At 37.2% G+C, this 26437-nt stretch overlaps 1 protein-coding gene across 1 annotated transcript in view; it reads right to left on the reverse strand.

Annotated features, from left to right (window-relative positions):
- The window catches only part of muc5.1 (mucin 5.1, oligomeric mucus/gel-forming), a 42521-nt gene that overhangs the window by 13706 nt on the left and 2378 nt on the right, over positions 1-26437 (reverse strand). The window contains exons 3-28 of the mRNA XM_056451699.1: positions 26116-26148; positions 25695-25959; positions 25386-25500; positions 25085-25172; positions 24496-24587; positions 21465-21675; positions 19581-19706; positions 19103-19220; positions 18884-19022; positions 17512-17619; positions 17313-17382; positions 17038-17172; positions 16769-16927; positions 16580-16674; positions 15535-15664; positions 15185-15431; positions 13850-13890; positions 13637-13734; positions 12901-13052; positions 12667-12805; positions 12430-12537; positions 12155-12334; positions 11835-12074; positions 11530-11686; positions 7859-7987; positions 11-7741 (exon numbers count right to left, since the gene is read on the reverse strand). Coding sequence (XP_056307674.1) covers positions 11-7741; positions 7859-7987; positions 11530-11686; positions 11835-12074; positions 12155-12334; positions 12430-12537; positions 12667-12805; positions 12901-13052; positions 13637-13734; positions 13850-13890; positions 15185-15431; positions 15535-15664; positions 16580-16674; positions 16769-16927; positions 17038-17172; positions 17313-17382; positions 17512-17619; positions 18884-19022; positions 19103-19220; positions 19581-19706; positions 21465-21675; positions 24496-24587; positions 25085-25172; positions 25386-25500; positions 25695-25959; positions 26116-26148 — 11106 coding nt within the window. The remainder of the gene's footprint in view (positions 1-10; positions 7742-7858; positions 7988-11529; positions 11687-11834; positions 12075-12154; positions 12335-12429; positions 12538-12666; positions 12806-12900; positions 13053-13636; positions 13735-13849; positions 13891-15184; positions 15432-15534; positions 15665-16579; positions 16675-16768; positions 16928-17037; positions 17173-17312; positions 17383-17511; positions 17620-18883; positions 19023-19102; positions 19221-19580; positions 19707-21464; positions 21676-24495; positions 24588-25084; positions 25173-25385; positions 25501-25694; positions 25960-26115; positions 26149-26437) is intronic.

Consider the following 26437-nt stretch of genomic DNA (forward strand, 5'->3'; position numbering starts at 1 on the left):
GATTGCTCACCTGGTAAGAATATTGCATTTAAATATGTGCAGTTACATTGAGTTGATTGGTGCTCTGGATTTGGAGTGGTGCGAACTGGCCCTGTATGCACAGTAAACTTTGTTGTAGTAGTAACAGGCTTTGTTGATGTGGATGTTGTTGTAGATTTGCTAGATGTAGATGGCGTTTCTGTTGACATAGTTGTTGATGATCCAGTAGTTATAGATGGTGTTTCTGTTGATATGGAAGTTACTGTAAAAATTGTAGATGGTGTTTTTGTTGATTTGGGTGTTGCTGTAACAATTGTAGATGGAGATTCTGTTGGTATAGTTGTTACTGGAACTGTTGTAGATGGAGTTTCTGTTGGTATAGATGTTACTGGAACTGTTGTAGATGGAGTTTCTGTTGTTATAGATGTTACTGGAACTGTTGTAGATGGAGTTTCTGTTGGTATAGTTGTTACTGGAACTGTTGTAGATGGAGTTTCTGTTGGTATAGATGTTACTGGAACTGTTGTAGATGGAGTTTCTGTTGATATAGTTGTTACCGTAACAGTTGTAGATGGAGTTTCTGTTGGTATAGTTGTTACTGGAACTGTTGTAGATGGAGTTTCTGTTGGTATAGATGTTACTGGAACTGTTGTAGATGGAGTTTCTGTTGATATAGTTGTTACCGTAACAGTTGTAGATGGAGTTTCTGTTGGTATAGTTGTTACTGGAACTGTTGTAGATGGAGCTTCTGTTGGTATAGATGTTACTGGAACTGTTGTAGATGGAGTTTCTGTTGATATAGTTGTTACCGTAACAGTTGTAGATGGAGTTTCTGTTGGTATAGTTGTTACTGGAACTGTGGTAGATGGAGTTTCTGTTGGTATAGATGTTACTGGAACTGTTGTAGATGGAGTTTCTGTTGATGTAGTTGTTACTGTAACAGTTGTAGATGGAGTTTCTGTTGATATAGTTGTTACTGTAACAGTTGTAGTTGGAGATTCTGTTGATAAAGGTGTTAATGGAACTGTTGTAGATGGAGTTTCTGTTGGTATATATGTTACTGGTTCTGTTGTAGATGGAGTTTCTGTTGATATAGTTGTTATTGTAACAGTTGTAGATGGTGTTTCTGTTGGCGTAGGCATTGATGTCCCAGTAGCTGGTGTAGTAGTAAATGTGATTGTAGATGGTGTTTCTGTTGAAGTGGGTGTTGATGTTTCAGTAGTTGGTGAAGTAGTGGATGCGGTTGTGGATGGTGTTTCTGTTGATGTAGGTGTTGATGTTTCAGTAGTTGGTGTAACAGTGGATGTGATTGTGGATGGTGTCTCTGTTGAAGTAGGTGTTGATGTTTCAGTAGTTGGTGAAGTAGAAGATGCTGTTGTGGGTGGTGTTTCTGTTGAAGTTGGTGTCGATGTTTCAGTTGTTGGTGAAGTAATGGATGTTGTTGTGATTGGTGTTTCTGTAGAAGTTGGTGTCGATGTTCCAGTAGTTGGTGTAACAGTTGATGTGATTGTGGATGGTGTTTCTGTTGAAGTAGGGGTTGATGTTTCAGTAGTTGGTGAAGTAGTGGATGCGGTTGTGGATGGCGTTTCTGTTGATGTAGATGGTGTACTAGGGGTTGTAGTTGAAATACAGTTGTCTTCACAACAGTGTACACGTATTTCATAATTATAACAAATTGGTGGCAAGCCCTCTGCATTGTCTTCATTAGAACATGACAGTCCAAATGATGTATTGCAATAAACTGTTTGTCCCAACTCTTGCAGCGTCTTTTGGGGATAATTCACTGCCCTACATTCAACCTCTTCAGGACTCTGACAAGTTATCCTCCTTGAGTTCCATAATAATTGGATGGATTCATTCTCAGATCCTTCTGGCTCTGTATTGGGTGTGTTGCTATCAATCCAATCTGACCATTCACATCTGCGGACACAGATTGAAGTTGTTGTACTGGTAGGTGTTGTTGTAGCAGTAGTTGTACTAGGTGTAGGTACTATTTCTGTTGATGTAGGTGTCAATGTTTCAGTAGTTGGTGTAACAGTGGATGTGATTGTGGATGGTGTCTCTGTTGAAGTAGGTGTTGATGTTTCAGTAGTTGGTGAAGTAGTGGATGCTGTTGTGGGTGGTGTTTCTGTAGAAGTTGGTGTCAATGTTTCAGTTGTTGGTGAAGTAATGGATGTTGTTGTGATTGGTGTTACTGTAGAAGTTGGTGTCGATGTTCCAGTAGTTGGTGTAACAGTTGATGTGATTGTGGATGGTGTTTCTGTTGAAGTAGGGGTTGATGTTTCAGTAGTTGGTGAAGTAGTGGATGCGGTTGTGGATGGCGTTTCTGTTGATGTAGATGGTGTACCAGGGGTTGTAGTTGAAATACAGTTGTCTTCACAACAATGTACACGTATTTCATAATTATAACAAATTGGTGGCAAGCCCTCTGCATTGTCTTCATTAGAACATGACAGTCCAAATGATGTATTGCAATAAACTGTTTGTCCCAACTCTTGCAGCGTCTTTTGGGGATAATTCACTGCCCTACATTCAACCTCTTCAGGACTCTGACAAGTTATCCTCTTTGAGTTCCATAATAATTGGATGGATTCATTCTCAGATCCTTCTGGCTCTGTATTGGGTGTGTTGCTATCAATCCAATCTGACCATTCACATCTGCGGACACAGATTGAAGTTGTTGTACTGGTAGGTGTTGTTGTAGCAGTAGTTGTACTAGGTGTAGGTACTATTTCTGTTGATGTAGGTGTCAATGTTTCAGTAGTTGGTGTAACAGTGGATGTGATTGTGGATGGTGTCTCTGTTGAAGTAGGTGTTGATGTTTCAGTAGTTGGTGAAGTAGTGGATGCTGTTGTGGGTGGTGTTTCTGTTGAAGTAGGTGTTGATGTTTCAGTAGTTGGTGAAGTAGTGGATGCTGTTGTGGGTGGTGTTTCTGTTGAAGTTGGTGTCGATGTTTCAGTTGTTGGTGAAGTAATGGATGTTGTTGTGATTGGTGTTTCTGTAGAAGTTGGTGTCAACGTTCCAGTAGTTGGTGTAACAGTTGATGTGATTGTGGATGGTGTTTCTGTTGAAGTTGGTGTCGATGTTTCAGTAGTTGGTGAAGTAGTGGATGCGGTTGTGGATGGCGTTTCTGTTGATGTAGATGGTGTACTAGGGGTTGTAGTTGAAATACAGTTGTCTTCACAACAGTGTACACGTATTTCATAATTATAACAAATTGGTGGCAAGCCCTCTGCATTGTCTTCATTAGAACATGACAGTCCAAATGATGTATTGCAATAAACTGTTTGTCCCAACTCTTGCAGCGTCTTTTGGGGATAATTCACTGCCCTACATTCAACCTCTTCAGGACTCTGACAAGTTATCCTCCTTGAGTTCCATAATAATTGGATGGATTCATTCTCAGATCCTTCTGGCTCTGTATTGGGTGTGTTGCTATCAATCCAATCTGACCATTCACATCTGCGGACACAGATTGAAGTTGTTGTACTGGTAGGTGTTGTTGTAGCAGTAGTTGTACTAGGTGTAGGAACTATTTCTGTTGATGTAGGTGTCAATGTTTCAGTAGTTGGTGTAACAGTGGATGTGATTGTGGATGGTGTCTCTGTTGAAGTAGGTGTTGATGTTTCAGTAGTTGGTGAAGTAGTGGATGCTGTTGTGGGTGGTGTTTCTGTAGAAGTTGGTGTCGATGTTTCAGTTGTTGGTGAAGTAATGGATGTTGTTGTGATTGGTGTTTCTGTAGAAGTTGGTGTCGATGTTCCAGTAGTTGGTGTAACAGTTGATGTGATTGTGGATGGTGTTTCTGTTGAAGTAGGGGTTGATGTTTCAGTAGTTGGTGAAGTAGTGGATGCGGTTGTGGATGGCGTTTCTGTTGATGTAGATGGTGTACTAGGGGTTGTAGTTGAAATACAGTTGTCTTCACAACAGTGTACACGTATTTCATAATTATAACAAATTGGTGGCAAGCCCTCTGCATTGTCTTCATTAGAACATGACAGTCCAAATGATGTATTGCAATAAACTGTTTGTCCCAACTCTTGCAGCGTCTTTTGGGGATAATTCACTGCCCTACATTCAACCTCTTCAGGACTCTGACAAGTTATCCTCTTTGAGTTCCATAATAATTGGATGGATTCATTCTCAGATCCTTCTGGCTCTGTATTGGGTGTGTTGCTATCAATCCAATCTGACCATTCACATCTGCGGACACAGATTGAAGTTGTACTGGTAGGTGTTGTTGTAGCAGTAGTTGTACTAGGTGTAGGTACTATTTCTGTTGATGTAGGTGTCAATGTTTCAGTAGTTGGTGTAACAGTGGATGTGATTGTGGATGGTGTCTCTGTTGAAGTAGGTGTTGATGTTTCAGTAGTTGGTGAAGTAGTGGATGCTGTTGTGGGTGGTGTTTCTGTTGAAGTTGGTGTCGATGTTTCAGTTGTTGGTGAAGTAATGGATGTTGTTGTGATTGGTGTTTCTGTAGAAGTTGGTGTCGACGTTCCAGTAGTTGGTGTAACAGTTGATGTGATTGTGGATGGTGTTTCTGTTGAAGTAGGGGTTGATGTTTCAGTAGTTGGTGAAGTAGTGGATGCGGTTGTGGATGGCGTTTCTGTTGATGTAGATGGTGTACTAGGGGTTGTAGTTGAAATACAGTTGTCTTCACAACAATGTACACGTATTTCATAATTATAACAAATTGGTGGCAAGCCCTCTGCATTGTCTTCATTAGAACATGACAGTCCAAATGATGTATTGCAATAAACTGTTTGTCCCAACTCTTGCAGCGTCTTTTGGGGATAATTCACTGCCCTACATTCAACCTCTTCAGGACTCTGACAAGTTATCCTCCTTGAGTTCCATAATAATTGGATGGATTCATTCTCAGATCCTTCTGGCTCTGTATTGGGTGTGTTGCTATCAATCCAATCTGACCATTCACATCTGCGGACACAGATTGAAGTTGTTGTACTGGTAGGTGTTGTTGTAGCAGTAGTTGTACTAGGTGTAGGTACTGTTTCTGTTGATGTAGGTGTCAATGTTTCAGTAGTTGGTGTAACAGTGGATGTGATTGTGGATGGTGTCTCTGTTGAAGTAGGTGTTGATGTTTCAGTAGTTGGTGAAGTAGTGGATGCTGTTGTGGGTGGTGTTTCTGTTGAAGTTGGTGTCGATGTTTCAGTTGTTGGTGAAGTAATGGATGTTGTTGTGATTGGTGTTTCTGAAGAAGTTGGTGTCGACGTTCCAGTAGTTGGTGTAACAGTTGATGTGATAGTGGATGGTGTTTCTGTTGAAGTAGGGGTTGATGTTTCAGTAGTTGGTGAAGTAGTGGATGCGGTTGTGGATGGCGTTTCTGTTGATGTAGATGGTGTACTAGGGGTTGTAGTTGAAATACAGTTGTCTTCACAACAATGTACACGTATTTCATAATTATAACAAATTGGTGGCAAGCCCTCTGCATTGTCTTCATTAGAACATGACAGTCCAAATGATGTATTGCAATAAACTGTTTGTCCCAACTCTTGCAGCGTCTTTTGGGGATAATTCACTGCCCTACATTCAACCTCTTCAGGACTCTGACAAGTTATCCTCCTTGAGTTCCATAATAATTGGATGGATTCATTCTCAGATCCTTCTGGCTCTGTATTGGGTGTGTTGCTATCAATCCAATCTGACCATTCACATCTGCGGACACAGATTGAAGTTGTTGTACTGGTAGGTGTTGTTGTAGCAGTAGTTGTACTAGGTGTAGGCACTATTTCTGTTGATGTAGGTGTCAATGTTTCAGTAGTTGGTGTAACAGTGGATGTGATTGTGGATGGTGTCTCTGTTGAAGTAGGTGTTGATGTTTCAGTAGTTGGTGAAGTAGTGGATGCTGTTGTGGGTGGTGTTTCTGTTGAAGTTGGTGTCGATGTTTCAGTTGTTGGTGAAGTAATGGATGTTGTTGTGATTGGTGTTTCTGTAGAAGTTGGTGTCGACGTTCCAGTAGTTGGTGTAACAGTTGATGTGATTGTGGATGGTGTTTCTGTTGAAGTAGGGGTTGATGTTTCAGTAGTTGGTGAAGTAGTGGATGCGGTTGTGGATGGCGTTTCTGTTGATGTAGATGGTGTACTAGGGGTTGTAGTTGAAATACAGTTGTCTTCACAACAGTGTACACGTATTTCATAATTATAACAAATTGGTGGCAAGCCCTCTGCATTGTCTTCATTAGAACATGACAGTCCAAATGATGTATTGCAATAAACTGTTTGTCCCAACTCTTGCAGCGTCTTTTGGGGATAATTCACTGCCCTACATTCAACCTCTTCAGGACTCAGACAAGTTATCCTCCTTGAGTTCCATAATAATTGGATGGATTCAGTCTCAAATCCTTCTGGCTCTGTATTGGGTGTGTTGCTATCAATCCAATCTGACCATTCACATCTACGGACACAGATTGGAGTTGTACTGGTAGGTGTTGTTGTAGCAGTAGTTGTACTAGGTGTAGGTACTATTTCTGTTGATGTAGGTGTCAATGTTTCAGTAGTTGGTGTAACAGTGGATGTGATTGTGGATGGTGTCTCTGTTGAAGTAGGTGTTGATGTTTCAGTAGTTGGTGAAGTAGTGGATGCTGTTGTGGGTGGTGTTTCTGTAGAAGTTGGTGTCGATGTTTCAGTTGTTGGTGAAGTAATGGATGTTGTTGTGATTGGTGTTTCTGTAGAAGTTGGTGTCGACGTTCCAGTAGTTGGTGTAACAGTTGATGTGATTGTGGATGGTGTTTCTGTTGAAGTAGGGGTTGATGTTTCAGTAGTTGGTGAAGTAGTGGATGCGGTTGTGGATGGCGTTTCTGTTGATGTAGATGGTGTACTAGGGGTTGTAGTTGAAATACAGTTGTCTTCACAACAGTGTACACGTATTTCATAATTATAACAAATTGGTGGCAAGCCCTCTGCATTGTCTTCATTAGAACATGACAGTCCAAATGATGTATTGCAATAAACTGTTTGTCCCAACTCTTGCAGCGTCTTTTGGGGATAATTCACTGCCCTACATTCAACCTCTTCAGGACTCAGACAAGTTATCCTCCTTGAGTTCCATAATAATTGGATGGATTCAGTCTCAAATCCTTCTGGCTCTGTATTGGGTGTGTTGCTATCAATCCAATCTGACCATTCACATCTACGGACACAGATTGGAGTTGTACTGGTAGGTGTTGTTGTAGCAGTAGTTGTACTAGGTGTAGGTACTATTTCTGTTGATGTAGGTGTCGATGTTTCAGTAGTTGGTGTAACAGTGGATGTGATTGTGGATGGTGTCTCTGTTGAAGTAGGTGTTGATGTTTCAGTAGTTGGTGAAGTAGTGGATGTTGTTGTGGGTGGTGTTTCTGTAGAAGTTGGTGTCGATGTTTCAGTCGTTGGTGAAGTAATGGATGTTGTTGTGATTGGTGTTTCTGTAGAAGTTGGTGTCGAAGTTCCAGTGGTTGGTGTAACTGTGGATGTGATTGTGGATGGTGTTTCCGTTGATGTTATTGTAACAGTTGTAGATGGTGTTGTTGTAAAAGTGAAAGGTGTTGTTGTGATTATGCAATCAGTTTTTATCACTCTGATTATTTCTCCATTGTAATCACATGTAGCGGACAAACATGCACCACTCCCATCTGTGGTGTTGTAAATGACTGATCCACGTGGATATACCTTGCCATCATAGAAACAGTCTTTACATCCTTCCTCTGTGACACACTTCATGGTCTCCTCTCGGAGATATGGTCTCTCAGAAGGGCACTGAAGAAAACAACCTAAAAAATTGAAACATTTAATTTAAAAATATGTCTTGACCCTTTGAACAGTGTTTATCCACATCTTATTATCTTTAAAAGCAACTATTGAGAGACATTCACTTTCTAAATTCTCACCTTCAAGGGGAGGAATTTGATCAGAGCAGGCTCCTAAGGGGTTTCTGCAGGTTTTCATGCAGGTTGATCCACAGGTTTTATAGTGCCACTGACATTCTCCTGGAGCATTGTAGTAGTCACAAAATAAAGCTGCAAAAAAACCAACACAATATAGGGTTAATTGACTCTATGCACGATCTCTTCCGCGTTTGCGTTAAGTCCGCAGGACAACTTCAGGTGCAGCATGGCGCTCGCTTTAAGCGGATGGCGCAGGTGAGGAAGATAGATTACACTCGCTGTTTCTAAGAGCTTCCTCGGCTTATCGTGAAGGACATTAATCGAATTGTGAGACAGAGAGCTGTCACACCAAGCAGCAAAGAAGAGAAGAAGTTCAAATTTCATTTCGAGTTACATTCATCCTTTTGAGGGTGAGTATTATCATGCTATATACACGAATAGCAATAAAACGCTAGCCGAGTCTGTTTCTCACAGTTCATATCAATTTTTATGTTATATTTTAATTACCTGTATCATTTCTATCCATCTGTATATTTATCTATTTACATATGTGTACATTGTGTCCTTAATATCCATAAGTATGAACTAGTATGAGTTATTAACTATAGGTTATAGTTTCCAGGTTTCCTGTAAGGATGGAGTGATAGGAGAGATCAGCATGACGTGTTTCAGGTCGATGATGGAGTCAGAGAAGCTGCATTTGAGTGGGAGGTTATTTATTCTCAGGATGACACGATGATCCAGCTCATCTACAAAGACATTAAAATGTTTCAGAAGAAGCTGACCATTACTTTTACCTGTCAAAACGATTACAGATTTGAACAAAACACTCACACAACTTCTTATTTAACAAATGTTTAATGTTGTATTTTTACACATTGCTGTAAGGGAAATGTTTAACATTGTGTCAAACTATTTATATTTATACTGCAGTGCAAATGTCTAAAGTTATGTTTTTACATTACTGCAGCGCAAATGTCTAGTTATTTATATTTACATATTTCAGGGTTTTACTTGTAGAAAATGAGTTGGAGGTGGTATCCCATTCATTACATTGTTGTGACTTGAAACAAATGCATTTTGCATAATTCTTATCTTTTTTGAAAGGCTAACATTAAATGTAATTAAATACAACCTGTGCTTGAGCATCACCTGGGTTCTGACGGTAGTTGCTTGTTTGATTTTTTTGTCAAAAGACAGAGGCAGTGCATTTGATGGAGGTATGCATTGCATATTTATCTATGCACCCTGCTTATTTACACCTGTAGTGCAAGTATCTAAAGTTATTTATATTTACATTAGTGCAGAGCAATTGTTTACTCAAATTGTTCTGTAATATATGTTTAAATGATTATGTTGAAAATTTATGTTTATTATATTGACAATTTTATATTCATGCAGTGCAGGCAACAACATATAAATTATGTACAGTGTGTGTACTCTTTAATCTTTACTAATGGGCAGAAGACAAGTCATTGTATAAATCTGGTCGGTGCTCTCTGTAATAGAAAGAGATGATAAATGTCCATCCTGTGTTGCTTCATGAGATGCTCAGTGTGGACCCTCAGCCATGCCATGGACGGTGTCTCCCTCACAGTTGCGCTTACTCTGAACACGTTACTCTGGATGTAGGATGCAAGTTGTGAACCTAAATCAGATTTAATGCAAGTAGATGTATAAAACAGAAAGAAATGTATTAGGTTTAGCATATAAACACTTGTGCTTAACACATTTGTTTCAGTTTGTTATTTGCGTATTACATGACACTAGAATGTTTAGTCTGTGTATATATATATATATATATATTAACTATACTGCAATTTATTGAAGTTCATGATAGTTAATACTACAGTATGTTGCTGCATTTATTAACAGAACGTTGTAAATACTACAATATTCATTCGTTTTCTTTTAAGCTTAGTCCCTTTAAGTACTACAATATATACAGTATAGTACAATTTACTATATTATGGTTAAAAACGTAATATTTAATATAACATACAAATTCTAGTACATCATTTTTAATCATACCTTTAGAGACGTATAACACCAAAAGCAGCATCAAAGCAGTCTCCTTTCAGTCACTCCACCTCTTCACGGAGACTGTCAGCCTGATCAGGTGCATTAATCATCTGGTGTGGGTTGTGGAACTGAACAATAATGATGTTCCAGATGCTGGGCATCCACTGGCACAGGACCCTCATTAATTTAAGTGTAAATCTCCCTCCTTTGCCATGCTTCGAATGCGTTTAGGTTTCGCCGCTATAAGATTTCACTGTAAAATGCGCTATGCGGAAGCAGAGCAACTGACTTATAATCTACCGGAAACACGTCAGCAGAGTTCGTGCATAAAGTCAATTAAGCGTCTAAGTGTGTGTCTATATATATATATATATATATATATATATATATATATATTATAGGTGGGCATAGATTAATTTTTTTTAATCTAGATTAATTTAGAAATTAATCTAGATTAAAATGGCTCTTTTTAATTCTGCCGAAGGCATTCAGAATATGTGTGCTACCCAAATAATAAATCTTTGAGCCAGGAGCCTTTCTCGAGCCAGGTGGCGCATTAGACCAGGGGCTCATCTCCTATTTACAAAATGCATCTCAAACTGCTTGAGAAACTGCTCTACTATGATAATTGGTGATGAAAATAAATTATGTTCAATAAGATGTACTTGTGTTTACTAACTGTTTATTCAGTTAAACATGAAGTTTGAACTGTAGGCCTACATAAGCTCCAAACAGCGATTTCATACTTGCTTTTGATGTACGTAAATACAGAAAATGCTGCTTCTCAATGCCAAGTTCACAGCTAGCCAGTGTGTCAAACATTGAGTATGTTTACATGGGCAACAATACTTTAATACGATTTTAATATGATTAAAACAATACTCTGATTAAGAGTCTACCATGTAAACAGAGATTTTTGATTACCTTAATGCGACTAAAGTCATAACTGAACTAAACAGAAATGGAATTAAGACATGTGGAGTATGCATATATTAGTGGCATTACTGAAGTAAACACTGCAATCAAACTATTGCCGTCATGTAGGACTTTTCGCCATATTTTCCGACAAGATCCACACAGGCGGCTGTCAGTAAAGGACCGCATACAAAACACACACACACAAAACACGCACACACAAACACGTACACACAAACACACACACTGCGAAATGCGTAAGTTTTTTTTCTTTACGTTTGGCGAGCGTTATTACATTCCATAACACTCTCACCAGTCCTTGCTCTTTATTTGCGTCTAATACCCCAGTTTGTCACGACGGCATGAATGAAATATTCATGAGTTAAAGTGAAACTGCCGAACTGCAGCTAAAGTCAAATTATCGCGCTAAAATATCAAAGTGAAAGTCATCATAGCTTGCGTAGAATAGACCCAGCTCCCAACCCAACTTTGAGAATAGATTAACAGTGATATTTTTTTTATCGCGCGATAAGAGTCTCACGTTAACGCAGCCATTAACGCCGATAACGGCTCAGCACTAATATATATATTTAATACTTACAGATTATTATAGTAATAACAAGTAATAACATAACATAACTTATGTACATTAGTTCAATAAATACATTTCTGAGCCAAGATCAATAGCTGCAGTGTAGCTATTTAGGCAAGTATATATTAGAAAGTTTTGGACTTACGGCAAAAGTCTGGTGTTCGCCATGCAACACAAGCTCCTCTTTTACGGCATTCAGCGGCGTAAGCTCCCACTGCAGTACAGAGACAATCGCAGTCACCTCCGCTGTCACATGCGCAGGTGTCCCGAACACAGGCATCATAATATGGGGCAGAGTCCACCTAGAAACAGCAAAATCAGACATAGAACATGTTACCACTGACCATGGCTAAGATCCATCATTTAGAGTTAAAAGATAAATGTAAAGACAAGAATGTCAAAAAGTAGTTTCTTTTCTTTCACTAGTTGCAAAATATTTATGTTACTTACAAGTGAATGACAATCTGTAAAGACAGGGCTTGTGATGATTCTGCATTGCTTGATAGCCCAGGAATTCCTATGTGGATGTGCTTCACAAGGATGCATCACATTTGTCACATCTGGACAATTTGAATCCACCTTCCAGCTATTGCCAAATTCCTCTGGATCTGTCACCACTTCTCCATTGTGCTTCATGAAGTCATTGTTTGCATTGCCATCAAAGTTTCCACACAGTCCACACACCTTGCCCTGCAATAGAGATCACACGGATGTTTAGATGAGTAGAAGAATAAAGATTACATAAAGGTGTACTTTTAAGGAATGCATACCTTTAATTTGGGATGGAGCTGGATCATCACACTTGTTTTCTCATCCCAGATTAGGTTCAGAAGACCTTCGATCTCTATGACAACATATATGCCTCCATAATTGATTTGATATTTGTATTCTGTGCCATTGCCTTCAACAACTTTCACTCCATCATCCTCGGATAAAATCATCTCATATTTCTGTGGAATTTGGAATAGTCAGTGTTATAATATAGGTTGTATATTGTAAATTGTAGTCATATACATGTGCTGAATAGGCAATGAAATGATCTCACCCCAAAGAAAAGATTTATAGACTTGGAGCAAATGGAGCTGGCAGTTGCACAGGGGATGTTCTCGGTGACAAGGCGGAAAGAGGGACTGGGGTTTCCATCACAGTAATCCTAAAGAGGTTACACAGTCCAGTTTACAAATCACTATGAATAGCATGAAATTGGTCAACACAGAACCACTTTTTAACAATTGTAGGATATTCATTTGAGGTTTTAATGCAGATACAAAAGTGAACATACGTGAGCTAAGGTGTGTTCACAGTCTCCATGGAAGGAGTATCTGTTGCCATCAAATGTCCTGAAATGACCTTCACCGTAGATGGTACAGGTGCCGTAACATGCCTTTTGTGTACAAATCCACATACCGTTTGTGCATGTGCTGAAATAAAGACAATTAATAATTACATACAGATCAAGTATAAAACCTAAACAGCACTATGATAACATGGGTTTCAACAGATTATATTATCTCACCAGGTGTTACAGTCCTGTTGAACTTGATCCCCAGGTGAACTTGTGACACCGTTATGGGTGCACTGACATTTTTCCCTCATTACACACCCACTATTTCCATCAGCCAAAAGACCCTCAGGACACATACACCCTGATACGCACCCTGTGCTCACCTGCAGCCGAAACAAAATTAGTTATACAACTTTTCTCAGCAAATGTCTATAGTAGAACAAACTATTTCATATCATGTTCTAGTGTTGTCACGATACCGGAATTTGAAACCAATCGGTACTGAAATTTTAAAAACGTCCATTTCCTGCGAGCATATAAGCGCTGTGGAGCACGTTCTTAAATAGCGCTGATTTGCCATTATGTTCACGTGCTCAACAGAAAAGACTTTGATTGGCCGTGAAGGTCATCGTTTTACCGAACTCACCGCTGTTTACTGCATGTAACCACAGATACAGGGACACTGGAGCTTTTTAAAGTCACGTCACTCAGCTGATTTGACTATAAGCTGACATACAGGTGATCCGCTGATGAATCACTGAAAACACTGGGAAATAGACTGGGAAATAGACGTTTTTATAATTTCAGTACCGATTAGTATCGAATTCCATTATCGTCACAACCCTATCCTATTCTCTCTCTCTCGCTCTGGGGTATGAATAACTTCAGACTTAACTGTATATACTTTATATGCCTGAGTAATGCCTCATCTTATTGTTATGTACTGTATTCAACAATTCTAACTCACGCAATTGTTTGGGTCTTGTTTGTCGCATGTCCTCTGACACTCTGTGCCTTTTTCTCCAGGATGTGAGCATTTGAAGAATGTCATCGGAGCCACACAGTCTAAAACCAAACAGATACATAAATGAAGTATAGAAAACTAGCACACATCGCACTAGAATTGAATCTGCTTTAAATGTAATAGAACGCACTGAAGAAGAGCTAGTTTGCAACTCACCTTCATGACTGGAGCAATCCAGTTTTCCATTGTTACAGGTGCTGCAAATGAACAAAATAATTCTGAGAATTACTAACGAGTTAATATGACATCTCAATATAATCAAATGGATATATGCATTCGGGACATGGAACATATAAAACCATTTTTGATTTCTTGTTTTTAAATGATTCACATTTTTAAGGACTAGTACACTGTACATTCTTAAATCCGGATCAATTTTATTTTGGTCTGTCTCATTAATGTATTAAAAACTTTCACAATTTCAACAATTCTTACAACCAAATACATGATAATTTGATCTCCATTATTAAAACTTAAGTGATTTAATTTAATGATATAGGAGAAATGATTAATATGTCTTTTAAGATATAGGTGACAACAAAAAAAGTTTTTCTCTGTTTCTTATATGATCTGTTCTACAATGATTTTATTAGACATTTTATTTCAGTTATGTACTTCTCTGACATAGTGTATATAGTTTTTCGCTTTTATACTGATATACGTACAGGTTTCTGTATGCATATATTCTTATATGTGTGTATGTTTGTGCGTACATATATATAATTAGTAATTTTTTTTATTTTGTTTCATATTGTTATCAACCATGCTATACACATTGAAACAAGTCAATGTTAAGGAATTTTGTTATTACCATTGTTGACAACCATGTTTACTAAAAACACAATGAAGTTTAAGTAAAAAAAATCCTTCACTATTAACTGTTGCACACCTCCCAATTTAAAAAGTGATTTGCAGTTTATTCATTTTCCTTTGGCTTAGTCCCTTATTTTATCAGGGGTCACCACAGCGGAGTAAACCACCAACTATTGTACTGGATGGACAGCCGCAACCCAGTACTGAGAAACACCCATACACTGGCACTACGGCCGCACTCTCACCTACAGCACATGTCTGGTCTGTGGGGGAAACCGGGGCACCCAGTGGAAACCCACGTGAACACAGGGAGAACATGCAAACTCCACACAGAAATGCCAACCGGCCCAGCCGGGACACGAACCAGAGAACGTTTTACTGTAAGGCAACAGTGCTAACCACTGAGCCACCATGCCACCCTGATATGCAGTTTAAATGTTTGCAATTTTTGCACACTGCACATTTTATTATAGTAATATACAGACTGATTATAATTTACAGTATTTTTAGAGAGAGATTTTATCTATTAGAAAAGCTGATGTATTATACCATATGGTTAAATAAACATATCTTGAATCAAAATTAGATATGAATTGAATCATAAGTTTGTGAATAGATCAGTAAAATGCAATATGTAAAGTATAATAATTGGTAATAAGTAAATGTTCTCGTTCATACCATTTAGCACCGTCCTTGTTGAACTCTGCGGATGGCTGTATGACCTGGTTGCCATAATAACAAGGACACATTCCAACCTGTACACATTTGCCTTCTTCATTAAGGTAGGTTCCCTCAGAACAAACACATCCATGTACAGGTGTGAAAGACCCTTGGCAGGTGTTTTCTTGTCCACTGAGAGAACGGCAAGTGCTGCCACAGCTGGTCACTTCATAGGAGTGCTTCATGTTCTCTTGACACTCAGATTCTGTGCATAGAATAAACACAATTTTATTATGAATTGTTTTCCTGTATAAACAGAAGATGATTCACATTTTTAATACAGAACTGTACAAATGAAATGTTCTCACCACAAGGGTCTGAGTCCATCCAGTCCTGGAGAATGATTCCTCTGGCGGCACATGCGTGGGCATAGGTGGACACGGCTGCACAGATGCACTTCCTAATATCTGCACACTTGCAGGTGTCATAGACGCACCTCTGCAGAGAAAAACAGATTAAAAGAATTTAACCCTACGCAAAATGGAGGGTGCGATAGTCTTCCTTATGAGTTAAATGACTTCATATTAATTTCTAGAAAATTATGTGGGCTGCTTGATTATGTACATCATGTTTGGATGGTTGTGGTTTGATATTGGTTGATCTCATGTCAGTGACAAGTGTCACACAATTATGCTTTAAGAGTTCACACTTAGCTGATGATTGATTATAAAGCTTGTTTGGCATGCTGTCCCGAGAGGGAGCTCTGAGCTCATAAGATCCTTGAGTCCTTGGCTCCCGTTTGCAGGCCGAGAGGGGAGTTTGAGCTAGGGTAGATCTCAAGAACTTCCCTGCTGTTTGTAGCTAATAAGCAATTAGGAATTGTTATAAAGAGATAACAACTTATTAGGAGCATGTCTATAGTGTCGATTTGGATTAGTCAATTAACTTAAGTTGCATGTTTTTGGCTGGTGGGAGGAAACCGGGGGACACCGGGTTCCTCCACACAGAAATGTTGACTGGCTTGGTAAGGACTAGAACCAGTGACGTTCTTGCTGTGAGGCAACAGTGCTAACCACTGGGCCACCGTGCTGCCCATCTAGAAAAGGAGGAGGAGTGGGGGAGGAAGGGGGGATTCTTCATAATAAAGATGACTATGGTATGGAACTAGGTTTAGGAGACTTAGGAATCGTCTGATTGTTGAATCATAAATTGGCTAATCCGGGACCACCCATGATCAATCATTAGCACGTGATCCTCTGAAAATTAGTTTATAAATAAACTTCACTTAGAAACAATTCCACAGAGAAAGAGATGATGTCGCATGAAAAAGAGGAGAATATATTTCAATTAAAGATTATGAAGGGCATATTAACGAAAGAAAAAACATTAATAACTTTTCAAGGACAGACTTACTTGGTAGTACATCTCAGGACATATTTCTGAGTGACACTCGGAAAAGGTGCCATTTGGATTTGTGAGGCGGGAGCACCAGTCTTTAGCAAGTTTCTCTATGAAGCAAAATAAAACAAAGAAACAGGATCAATCTCGGGAACAATGATCAAATGCAATATAGATGTTCTGAGAGGGGATTGGAATAAGCACCTGTGTCCATGTTCAAGCTGCAGGGGTTGTCAAAAGTGATTTCTAGATCTGGACAATTTTGTTTCCAAAAGTTGACAAAGGTTGTTGGGGTGCCCTCTATAATGCCTGATTCGGTTTTAAAATCATCTGTTTGGACATCATTATAGTTCCCACACAGACCTGAAACATGCAAGGTTAAAAGTTTACTAGATTACTTCTGCTCTGACTATTTTAAAAATGTGTTTTCAGAAAACTATACACACATTTCCCAAAGGCTTTTATAAACTCACCAGTCATTTTTCCTTTCTCTTCAGTGCTGGCTACAATGTACAACTGCATGACTGGAGCCAGCTGAATCTCCAGACGAACACTCGTCAAATCAGCAATAATGAAGGAGGAAGATGGCTGGAAGATGCTCACAGGACCTGGTATAATAATAATTTTATTTATATATATATATATATATATATATATATATTTTTTTTTTTTTATGTAAATTAAAATATGTTTAATGTATATTTTTTATTATAAAAAATATAAAAACAATCCTTTATATTTGACCCACCTATGCTGAAAGGAAGCTCTTTCGGACTGATGTTATTTAATGTCACATCTCCACTGGAGGAAAAACTAATCTGTTTTATAAGTAAAACATCAGCAAAATATATTTTATTAATATGATTAATTAAGTAATTAGTGGTAGTCAGTATTGTTATTAGCAAGAATTATTAAATTATTCATAATTATTTAAACCCAGTGCTTACAGTGGTCCCAGAGATGACAAGGGTAACTGAATGTAAGCAGGTATCTGTTCGGGATGCTTCACACTTTGCCAGATTTCCCACAACAGCAAAGTCACTGTCTGTAGAGTGCTGGAATAAAAACGGTATTTTAAGTACCTGCAAATTTTATTTCATGATTACGCATACATTTATATATTGCATTTTTTGATTATTATATAAACCGGTTTTCTGCATAGTTTAGCTTTAACTTCCTTCAACACACCTGCCTAGAAGTTTCTACACTGTAAACCCCAAAAAGTTAAGGTAACTCAAATAATTTGAGGAAACCGATTGCAACAAACCATTTAAGTTCAAAAATGAATCCTAATGAGTACTGTGAACTTAATCCATTTGAGTAAACAAAGCAATTTGAGCACAATAAGACCCAATACATGAAGAGAACTTAAACTAACTGAGTACTGTAAAACCTAATGAGTTAAGGCAACTCAAACCGTTTGAAGAAACCGATTGCTACAAACAATTTGAGTTAAAAAAAACAACCTATATGAGTACTGTGAACTTACTCCATTTAAGTTGAAGTAATGAGGTATTTATTTAACTCATCACCCTCAACACTGAGTTCAAAACTCTTTTTAAGTGAGTAGATTTAACTTTCAGTAAATTTTGAGTTAACTACACTCATTCCATTTGATAAAGTTGACTGTTGGGTTTTACAGTTAGTATACCTGGGAGAGCTTTATTAGCTGGTTCAGGTGTGTCTAATTGTGGTTGGAACTAAACTTTGCAGGACACCAGCCCTCCAAGACCAACTTTGGACAACCCTAATTTAAACCATGTAACAGAAAACATCTTCTGTCATGTCAAATGTTGTCATTAGTACAGTGCACACATACTACTTGCTTGCACATGCGCAGTTTTGACTTGTTTTTGGATACTTTTCTTGTCCACAAGGTGTCAACATTAAACCAGGCTTTTGTTTCTCAGTCCGGAAAGATGCATACATATACAGTACTATGTACTTATCACAATCATTACATAAACTGCATAAATAACAGTAAACCTAACTTGACTTTAAATAACCCAGTACCTTCTTAGATCTTAGTCTACATATTGTAAAATAAATTGCAACATTGTACTTGTTTAAAATAGATTTGTATATATCTTTTAATCCCCTCGTACAAACCCACATAAGCTCTGGGTTTCAGCTCACCGGTTTAGTATTGACAACTTCTGAATAAACTAATAGCACAAAAGCAACTGAGAAAAATCAATCTGTGCACATACAAAACACAGAATGTGGTAATGATGAAACTTGTAAATATTTCTTGGCACAGAAAAATATCTAAATAAATGAATTTAAAAAAATACTCTCGTCTGGTGTATCCCGACAGACCTTAGTGAGGATGTAGTCGCAGTTCCCGCTGAAGGTGAAGCTCTTTCCATCATAAGTGGTGACGTGAGACCCTCCAACAACAGAGCATGTCCCGGGACAGTCCAGGTATGTGCAGGTCCAGTGTCCAGCATCACATGTACTGATTTAAAATGGTGGCAGTGTCAGCATTTGTACATGTATGCATGATTTTAAACGTAAACACTAATGTAAAAATGTTACCATGATTTGCAAGCTTGTTTGTAAGACTCTCCTGATTTATATACTGTGCCGTCATGCACACATGGACACTCGTTCACAGCAACACAACCACTCTGACCAATGTCGTCTTCAACGGTGCCTTTACAAAAAGAAGGGAAAATTATGATAGAATGCTTAGTAGGATTAAAAGTGACAGTAAATACAGGTTAAAAAGAGTTTTACAACAGAAATAAATGCCACAATTCTGAAAAAATGTATGGTTTCTGCAAAAATCGCCACAATTATTTATAAGAAGAAATGTTTATTGAGAAACAGAAGCATATTGTATTGATTTTTGAACTATCATATGACAGTAAAGTGTGTATTTATAATGCTGAAAATTCATCACAAGAAATGAATAGAGCAAATTGATGATGATCTGAATATTTAAAATTTTTTGAATAGTAGTCACATGAAATAAAAAGGCTGTGTAATCTTGTGTGCGATTATTCATTCTTACCTTCAGGGCAGAAACAGCCGTCCACACAGTGATCGGTACACATTAGATTTGCAGTTGGGGCTGAGCAGGTGTTCTTGCATGGACCTCCACACTCCAGGTATTGCAGGTTTAGAGGACACGTCTTTGCTGCTCCACAAAACAACATGTGCCATGTCACAAAACATTATCAATACTTTGTTTAAAATCTGTTACAAGACACAGATGTTTTTCAGCATTTACAGCCCACATGGAAAGGACCTATATGAGGATATATGCACATATATGAAACCTATATGCAGTATATTTGCAAATATATATTATTATATATATGCTGCATACTGTATATGCGTAAATATGCCACATATAGGCAAAATAAGGTGCGTATATGTGTGTACAGGCCATATATGTCTCCTGTATTGCTTCTTTATATCCACATATAAGCCCGATATGTACAGTTGAAATCAGAATTATTAAAGCCCCATACCATTTTTTTTTTCTTTTTTAAATATTTTCCAAATAATGTTTAACAGAGGAAGGACATTTTCACAGTATGTCTGATAATATTTTTCTTCTGGAGAAAGTCTTATTTGTTTTATTTCGGCTAGAATAAAAGCAGTTTTTATTTTTTAAAACTATTTTAAGGTCAAAATTATTAGCCCCTTCAAGCTCTATTTTTTCCAACAGTTTACAAAACAAACCATCATTATACAATAACTTGCCTAATTACCCTAACTAGCCTAGTTAACCTAATTAACCTAGTTAAGCCTTTAAATGTTACTTTAAGCTGTATAGAAGTGTCTTGAAAAATATCTAGTCAAATATTTTTTGCTGTCATCATGGCAAAGATAAAATAAATCAGTTATTAGAAATGAGTTATTAAAACTATTATGATTAGAAACATGTTGGAAATTTTTTTTCTCTCCGTTAAACAAAAATTGGGGAAAAAAAAAACAAACAGGGGGGTTATAATTCAGGGGGTTTAATCGTTCTGAATTCAACTGTACATACAAGATATGTCTCCTATATTGCTCATATCTCACTTAAGCAACTATCATACAATGCAAAAAACGTATGTATGTGCGAACATTTGAAATTAGTATTACATGTAATTGGCATGTCATGGTAAATAAGTGAGAGCATATACAGTATGTATATATAGGAAAACATCCAAATGTTATATATGTCACATTTATTAAAAACCTATATCAAAACCTACAATAAAACATATGTTTATATTCTTTCCGTGTGGGATGGCATACAATGGTCTTGATAAAGGAATAGTCCACCCAAAACCAAAAATGATATCATTATTTACTCACCCTTTACTTGTCACAGATATTTTGAAAAATGTTGGAAACCAGTAAGGTAACCATTAACTTACATTGTATTTTTTCCTACTATGGATGTCAATGGTTACCAGTTTCTAACATTCTTCAAAATATCTTGAAACAGGTTTGTAACCACTTGAGGGTAAGTAAATTTCCAATAAATTAAACTAATCAATAAACGAATCCCTTTAAAAACCAAACTAACATATATTTTGTGTCTTCTTCAAAAGCTTTATTTGTTTTATGTTAGTTTTTGATATTAATTTCAGGAATATTAATTCTTATTACTATAAAAATATAGTTTCACTGGAAAAGAAACAGCATACAGAGATTGTTTTGCTTAAGATCTATTTTTTTTTATTTTATTGGTAGATAACACAGTATGTTTTTTATTGTTCTGTTAGGCTATATAAACACCAAAATAATTTATTATATATATTTTTACTCAGAAAGCAACTTTTTTCCAACTCTGTATTATTATTTTGTATGTGAAAATCTAGGAAAATTTTTTACTTGATTCCTAATTTTTCCTAGATTCCTAATTTGACTGGCCTCTGATAAATTAAATGATACTCACGACAGAGCTGTTCTGTCCTCCATGTTCCTGGTTGTCCTCCAGCATGTGTGCATTGTCGTGAGATCTCTGTTAGAGTGTTGCACAGACAGTCATGGTTGCCGTAACATTGACACAGGTCGCTCACACAGGCTTTTTGAAATATTCTCATGTCCATCACATCATAACAGCCACTAAACCCTGGACTGATGAGGTACTCCTCGCAAAGGCTTGCCTAGGTTGAACAAAATAGATCATTATAGAACTGATAGGGTCTCAACGCCACCAATGCTTCAATCAGTACATGAGGTTTAACGGTTTAAAGGGAACATGAAGAATTCATTTGAAAAAGACACATAAAAAAAAAACGCATTTGAAAAAAAAAATGCATTTGAATTTTTGGGTGAGTCAAGAGGCACGAGACACTATGTTGACGTAACTGATGTGGTTTGTTTTTGTTGACTTATGCTGCGTTCCAGAAAACCTGGAATTTTGAGTTTTCTTTGAGTTATATCTAGTTAGTGGCACGTCACAGTTGCATTTTCACCAAGTGAGATGTGAATATTTCATGACATTTCATGCTAATATGTTCTAGACTTGTTCTAGATTTGTAAAACAGAAATAATATAAAATGCAAGCATATATATGTATGCACTATACATAAATAATCTAGCTTTTAATTGGAGAGTTCATCCTCATTTTGTGCTGTAAACATACTTTATTTGTTTCATATAAGATAGATCCGAAGTAATCTCTATGTTTTTGAGAAATTATGTATATGTAGTTACTGTGAGCAGCTTGATTTTGAACAGCAGTTTGCTATTTTGTATTTACTGTATGTCATGCATTACACTGTCTGTTAAGTGTGTTTTTTCGTGTTATTGATGGACTCGATGTTTGAAAGGTTATGCATTTTAAAAAGTGAGTGTCATTTCATTTCAATAAAGTATGCAATGCATTTAATCTGGTTTGTTTGCTTATTTTGCTCGCTGCCGCCCTCATGTGGGCATGGTAGACAATAGAGTACTTTATTCTGTAACATTAAGTATTGCCTTTAGGATTCAAGTTTGACATCACAGAAATAGAAACCGATGGTTATGACAAAAACTCTTTTAACCCTTTGACTGCCCCTCTACCAAACGGTTGACCATGTTTTTACTGTTTTTCAAGACTTTACACTTAGCTGATGATTGATTATAAAGCAAGTTTGGCATGCTGTCCCGGGAAAGAGCCCTGAGCTCAAAGGTCCTTGAGCCCTGGGCTCCCAGCCGTTTGCAGGGCGAGAGGGGAGCTCTGAGCTCAGGTAGGTCTCGAGAACTCCCCCTGTTTTGATAAGAGTTGATGACAGAAAATGATTGGTGTGGAGAGATATGCTTTTGACTGTAGTGCTAAATTTAGATTGATCAATTCACTTATGGTGCATGATTTTTTGGACTGTGAGAGGAAACCAGAGAACCCGGGGGAAACCCACGCGAGCATGGGAAGTACATGCTAACTTCGCACAGAAACGACAGCTGGCCTGTTTAAAGACTAAAACCGGTGATGTCCTTGCTGTGAGGCAACAGTGTCAATCACTGGGCCACCGTGCCACCCTATGGAGGGAAAGGTGGAGGAGAAGTGGTGGAAGGCGGAATTCTTCAAATCGAAGATGACTGTAGTGAGAAACCCTGGCTCTTTAAAGTGGGTTAGGAATCGTCTGATTGGTGAATCATACAGTAGTTAATGCGGAACCAGTCGTGTTCAATCATAATCACATGATCCTTGAAATTTATATTTTAAATAAACTTTACTAAATGATGACTGTTAAAGACACACACGCACGCACGCACGCACACACACACACACACAGCATTGTTGGTTTACAAAAAAATATCAAACAAACATCCTGTTGCTCTATTACACTTGATTTTGGTTTTATTGTAAGAAAATACAAGAAAACATGTTAAATGAGAATCTGAAATATTTTGTGGCATACTTAAAAAAGGTGAATTAGTATTCAAAAATGTTTTATTTTGAATATTTTTTTAAAATAAATTGGTCTTACACTTAATATTTTATGATTTTTCATACATATGTATTAAGTCCGGTACTTTTACCAAAAACAGACCATTTGGTAGAGGTTGATATTTTACAAATGATGGGATGTGTTAAAAAATGCATTGAGTGTGTGAACTAGCAACATTAGGAGTTAAGAAATGCAATTCAAGCATTTTATTTCTTGGTGGGTATAGTTAAAGGGTTAAAAGATGGCTTTTATTGTGTGTGGCATCACTGCGTCACGTGTTGTTAGGGCACAGTGTGAGTTTACAATCTGCCACACCTATTCAAACAGTGTGTTCTGATGAGGTTAAATCAAGACACTATTAGGTCTAAATTATAGTGTTAATGTAAAAATATTGTTACATTATAAGTGGAACTGGAGTGACACGGTGGCTCAGTGGTTAGCACTGTCGCCTCACAGCAAAAAGGTCGCTGGTTCAAGCCCCAGTTGGGTCATTTGGCATTTCTATGTGGAGTTTACATGTTCTCCCTGTGTGGGTTTCCTCCACAGTCCAAAGACATGTGATATAAATGAATTGAAGAAACTAAATTGGCCACAGTGTATGTGTGTAAATGCAAGAGTGTATGGGTGTTTCCCAGTACTGGTTTGAGACTTGAAGGGCATCCACTGCGTAAAAACATATGCTGGATAAGTTTGTGGTTCATTCCGCTAAGGCGACCCCTGATTAATAAGGGGTCTAAGCCGAAGGAAAATGAATGAATGAATGAATGAATGAATGAATGAATGAATAAGTGGACTTCAAATATGTACAAAATAAATCTATGATCCTTTAATATGAAATCTCCCATCCCATAAGGTTCACCCAAAATCTGCTTTGTTACAATTTTTCTCAAAGTACATTGTTGTCATGTGAATGTGACTGACGTAAAAAATAAAACAAATAATAAAATGAACTAAATGTACAATGATAATTGACAATGTTAAAATTAAAAATATATATTCAATCTATTGATAAGAACTACAATCTCAGTGATTTTGAATTAATTCAGATACCTGCTCTGAGAGCTCGTCACACGGAACAGTAGATGGAAGAGTGACCTCCTCACAGATTTCAGTTGATATGGACACCTTCCATGTAGCCGGACCTGAGGATTCAGACGAAAGTTATGCTGAACCCACAAAAATGAGTGATTTCAGAGAATTTCAAAGGATTCAAAATGATGTGACATTATTTGGACTACTTAAAGGAACAGTTCACCTAAAAATGAAAACTCTGTTACCATTTACTCATTTGTTCATGATGGAATTTGGTAACCATGCAATAGTTAATAGACTTCAATAGTAGGAAAAACAATGTCAGTTGTTACCAGTTTCCAATATCTTCTTTTGTGTTCAACAGGACAAAAAGCTCAAACTGGTTTGGAACAAGTAAAGGATGAGTAAAGGATACCAGATTTTTCATTTTTGGGTGAACCATCTCTTTAAGTATACAAGCCTACTCTTTTTATATTTGCAAATCAAACTGTTTACATACAAGATACTTTTTAAATACAGTACTGGTTGCTAAACTTGCTGTAATTAAATTTGTATATGAAAATCAGGCAATCAAAGAGTTTACAAACAATAAAGATATCAGGTTTACCATTATCAGTGATATCATCAGCCAAGTTGCCATTGAAGTCTCCACAGAGTCCACAGGTCTGGCCTTTATACTTCTCAGGAAGTTCAATCTGGGCATTGACAACAAAACAGAAGGCAGATACAGTAGATAGAAAGACGATTAGCGAAACCTGTTGGTTTATTATTGCTTATTTAGGCATGTTGCATATTTGTTTTATGATGTGCGATGCTGATACTCTACACTAATCACACACTTCTGATATCAGACATCTAAAATAAAGCTCCAGGATAAAATTTATGTGCACAGATATATTAAATCATACCGACAGAGAGTTGTCTTCCTCCCAAAAGACAGTCACTCCATGCTTGTTGGAGATCTTGAAACTGGTTGGACTTCCCTCGATTTTAATTCCATTCTTATAAGTAGGAACTGTGACCCTGTCAGAAATATATATTTATATATATATATATATATATATATATATATATATATATATATATATATATATATATATATAAAAAAAAAAATCTAAATTATTATTATTTATTCATTTGTTTATTTCATGAATGTAATATACACAATTTTATAACAATTTCGTGCAAGGGGGTGGGTAGTGCTCATATAAACTCACGTTTCTTCACCCATAGTGATGTCGCTGTCCGTGACTTTGATGACTGTCCCGTCCAGCTTTATTAAGACTGTGCTAAATGAGATCGAGCCATTTACAGTCTCCCTTTGCATCTGGATGTTAAAATCGGATGATGCGGCATCACACATCACCGCCAGAACATAGTTGCATGTGTCTGGCAGTTGAAAGAAATGACCATCGAACGTCTTGAAGTGGAAATTTCCCCATGTGCTGCAGATCGTGGACTGATGATCGGGGTTGGGTTCAACTGAATCAAAAGAGAGTTTATGAACAGATGATCTGCAGTAAATACTAAGTACTAAACATGGTTTTGACTGACTACAGAGCCATGACCATAAATTCAAAGTGTAATTTTTTTGTGTACAGTAACATTAAAATAAAGTTCAAATAAAAAATGATTTACCTGTAATTACTGGCACACTTGTTATAGAGATAGCTGAAAAAGAGGGACCTGTTGTTATTTTTTTGCTTTAAAAATGAAGACAAACGCTTGTTTACATAAATTTAATTTATTTAAAGTGCAGTCATAATAAAATATATATTTTTTAAATTGTAATGCTTTGCTTTTGTGCAAAAGCTCATACACCGATCAAAATGTTTTAATTATATTTAATGCCATATTACTTCCCTGTTGTCATTGAGTTTTATCTATAGGTCCTTTAAACACACAGTTGTAAGGAATATTATTAGTATTACGATTATTACAGTTGAAGTCAGAATTATTA

This window comes from Danio aesculapii, chromosome 25, assembly GCF_903798145.1.
Source record: "Danio aesculapii chromosome 25, fDanAes4.1, whole genome shotgun sequence".
Lineage (NCBI taxonomy): Eukaryota > Metazoa > Chordata > Actinopteri > Cypriniformes > Danionidae > Danio > Danio aesculapii.